Source organism: Penaeus monodon, chromosome 23 (assembly GCF_015228065.2).
Source record: "Penaeus monodon isolate SGIC_2016 chromosome 23, NSTDA_Pmon_1, whole genome shotgun sequence".
NCBI classification, from domain to species: domain Eukaryota; kingdom Metazoa; phylum Arthropoda; class Malacostraca; order Decapoda; family Penaeidae; genus Penaeus; species Penaeus monodon.
This window is the reverse complement of record NC_051408.1, coordinates 32,725,235-32,725,657: the sequence shown is the minus strand read 5'-3', so window position 1 is coordinate 32,725,657 and position 423 is coordinate 32,725,235. Positions and strand designations below refer to the sequence as shown.

Below are 423 nucleotides of genomic sequence, written 5' to 3'. Positions count from 1 at the left end.
CAGATATCAAAATCTTTTTCCATACGCTTGCTACACAATAAAATCACATATAAACAAACACACACACAAAAACACAAACAACCCAACCACCCCATTAACAAACACCGAAACAACCCAACCACCCCATTAACACACACCGAAACAACCCAACCACCCCATTAACACACACCGAAACAACCCAACCACCCCATTAACATACTCACATTTCAATGACTTGTTACCGGAGCTGTCTCGCGGCCACGGAGGGTCTCCATGCAGTGTGAATTCTCGAAGCTTGAGGTAGGAGATGGTGAGTCTGATGATTGAAGCTTTGTCCAGCTGGGAGGTGATGGCGGCGGGGAGGGGCAGCATCTGGGGTAGGGGGGGAAGGGGGGTTAGTTTGTATCATATTTTCGGCTTGGGTTTGTGTGATATGATTTTGGT

The 423-nt window shown here is 47.3% G+C and overlaps 1 protein-coding gene across 1 annotated transcript in view; it reads right to left on the bottom strand.

Moving 5' to 3' along the window:
* Positions 1-423, bottom strand: part of LOC119587931 (protein trachealess-like) — a gene marked incomplete in the record, with an annotated part of 132,256 nt that overhangs the window by 58,400 nt on the left and 73,433 nt on the right. Inside the window, 1 exon segment of the mRNA XM_037936641.1 lies at positions 204-351. Coding sequence (XP_037792569.1) covers positions 204-351 — 148 coding nt within the window.